The sequence below is a fragment of the Aplysia californica genome, unplaced genomic scaffold (genome assembly GCF_000002075.1).
Source record: "Aplysia californica isolate F4 #8 unplaced genomic scaffold, AplCal3.0 scaffold00417, whole genome shotgun sequence".
Taxonomy (NCBI): domain Eukaryota; kingdom Metazoa; phylum Mollusca; class Gastropoda; order Aplysiida; family Aplysiidae; genus Aplysia; species Aplysia californica.
This window is the reverse complement of record NW_004797687.1, coordinates 325,454-328,102: the sequence shown is the minus strand read 5'-3', so window position 1 is coordinate 328,102 and position 2,649 is coordinate 325,454. Positions and strand designations below refer to the sequence as shown.

General features: G+C 44.8%; 1 protein-coding gene across 1 annotated transcript in view; it reads right to left on the bottom strand.

The window, feature by feature from the left end:
- Positions 1 to 2,649, bottom strand: part of LOC101851756 (diacylglycerol kinase zeta) — a gene marked incomplete at its 5' end in the record, with an annotated part of 63,280 nt that overhangs the window by 29,302 nt on the left and 31,329 nt on the right. The window contains 1 exon segment of the mRNA XM_013085902.2: positions 55 to 370. Coding sequence (XP_012941356.1) covers positions 55 to 370 — 316 coding nt within the window.

Genomic DNA, 2,649 nt, shown 5'->3' with positions numbered 1-2,649 from the left:
TTAAAAAAACAACAAATAAATAAATAAATAAATAAAAAGGAAGACGCAACTTACCGCAACAAATTGGGCGACTTTGGCGGCGTGACCGGGAAGGTAAAGTTCAGGGTCAACGTCCCGTCCTCCCCTCCCGTCACCGCGCCGTTACCGTGTAACGTCAGCTCCCGGTGGTGATGGTGATGTTGTTGCTGCTGCTGCTGCTGGTGCTGGTGCTGGTGCTGGTGGTGGCCGTTGGTGACGTCAGGCCTCAGGTAGGGCGACGCTGGGGCCATCTCCGGGTCAAGGACGTAGAGGTCCTCAGAGGAGATGTCCGTGATGTAATGGAGGGACTCCTGGGCTTTGTCGATGCGGAAGAAGCGCTCCGCCGTGGTGGCTGGAAGGTGGGGGGAAACAAATTGTAATTGTTTTTGCTTTTGTTTTAGCGTTTGTAAGGTTTTACGGCGCTCGCGACTGCATAAGGTCATAATATGAGCGCCAAGGGGTGGTATTTTTTATTTTTTTGTGGTAAGTGTTATACGGCGCTCGTAACTGCATAAGGTCATATGAGCGCGCAGGACACATTAAACTTTTTCAGTTGGTGGGTAATTTTGAATTTTGCCCGGGGTGCCGGCTGAAGCCTACTCTTATCGATTTTTTACCACCAAGGGATCTTTAACGTGCGTAACTTGCACACAGGACCTCCGAGATTTTTCTTCCTTGTCCGAGAAGGCTAGGTGTAGATCTTTCCTACCAGAAGATCAGGGGTGTGGCAGAAAGACAGCAGTAAGAAGGAGACCAGAAGTAGCAGTAAAAAGGCTGCAGAAAGAGTCAGGAGCCAAGAGGAGGGGACAAAGGAGGTGAGGGAGTGGGGGTAGAAAGTGGAGACGAAAGCTGACGACAGAACATTGCTAGAGAGCAGGAAAGGAGGTGAAAGGAAACAATTTTATAGAAGAAAATGTTTTCCCGTCGCTACACGGATTCGAACCTGGGAACTTTGAATGAGAGGCCAACACCTTAACCACGAGAGCCCTCTGCTTTTGATCTAAGCGACGTATTTACAAAGAAATTTCGTATATATAGAGGAAGGTCGTCGGCATCTAAACTTTGACTGGAACGTTCTTCTTTCAAAACCTGCACTAAAGGCGGGTGTGTCAGGCCGGTAAACGCCGGTACGGCTCAACAGCGGGAATGCGGTAAAAGTCGAAATTGTACGATGAAGGGAAGGCCAGTATGGCTCAAAAAGGGTTAACGCGCCTTTCAAGACACTTTAGGTATTTAATTTAAGGCCTTTCAACACACACACACAAATGAAATGGTGAAGTGGTATGGGTTTAACGCTAATATCAACACTATTGGGTATTTTAAGAGGCGGGACTTCCGAGTTTAACGTTCAGCTCCGAAAGGACCGAACCAAATTGGAAAGTCATGTAAAGTGCCTTTCTCAACAAAGACACAACGTCGGCCAAGGTGAGGCTCGAACACTCCCCCCCGAAACCCTAAATCTCACGATTACGGATCCGGCAGCCTAACCACTCGGCAACCGACGCCACTCTTTCAACACAGTTTAGTTATTTAAACGTAAGGGTTTAATGCCCATTTCATCGCTATTTTTTGTGAGGCTTTGAAACGCCTTTCAACACAGTCTGGTTATTTAATGTAAGGGTTTAACGTCCCCATCAACAGTTTAATTATTCAATTTACGGCTTTAACGCCCCTTTCAACACAGTTAGGCTATTCAATAGAATGGTTTCAAGGATCATTTCATCGCTGTCGGGATATTGTAGATGCGGGACTTCTTAATTCAACGTCTGCTTCCGAGCCAATTGGGGTGAGATCCTTGAAAACTCCACAAAACAACCGGGCTTAATTCAAGAACACCCCATTAGCGATTCGAACCTGGCTTATCCGCACGCTATAATAACATTATACAAATATGTAATCTGAACACCCTGAGATAGAAAATAAAACATCGGCGTCAGAGGCGTAACAGTTAGACACCCCGTCGCTGTATACAGAAGTACCGAGTTCGATTCCTGTGCGGTGATAATTTCTATTAAGTATCTAGGTCAACCTGCTGGGGTGGTGTTTCCCTCTCAGGACCCGTTCGCCCTGACAGACACGGAGGAAATCCGTCTTCTAAATGTGAGGCAGCGTGATGGAATCAGGCTCTCGTCACAATAATCAAAGGGAAGAAACTGGCATTTTTCTGCAGGTTCGTAAATTTTTATCAAAATTTTGTGTTTTTTTTAGCTCAACACCTTTCATGCCCATTAAAGAACTCAGTTCTGTGTGGGTTTTTCTTAAAAACTTGGATTAAAGGAACTAAAAATACAAATTTTTCAGTAACCACGGACTCTTAAGCTAAGGAAATAACTAATCTTTGGCGGCCATTTTCTCACTAATTTTACCTCTGAAAACAGGTGACCCCCACTTCCTTCATTCGCAAATATCTCGACTTGTATTCAAGATAAATGGATATTTTTTCCTCCAAATAAAGACAACTAAACAAGCTTTAAGATGATACCAATAAGTCTACATGCTCAAAAATTGACGAGAGCGTGATTCCACAGCGCTGCCTCACAAATTATCTTAGTTGTGTCGACGGGGACGTAAAAACACACATCATCATCATCATCATCATCATCATCATCATCATCATCATCATCATCATCA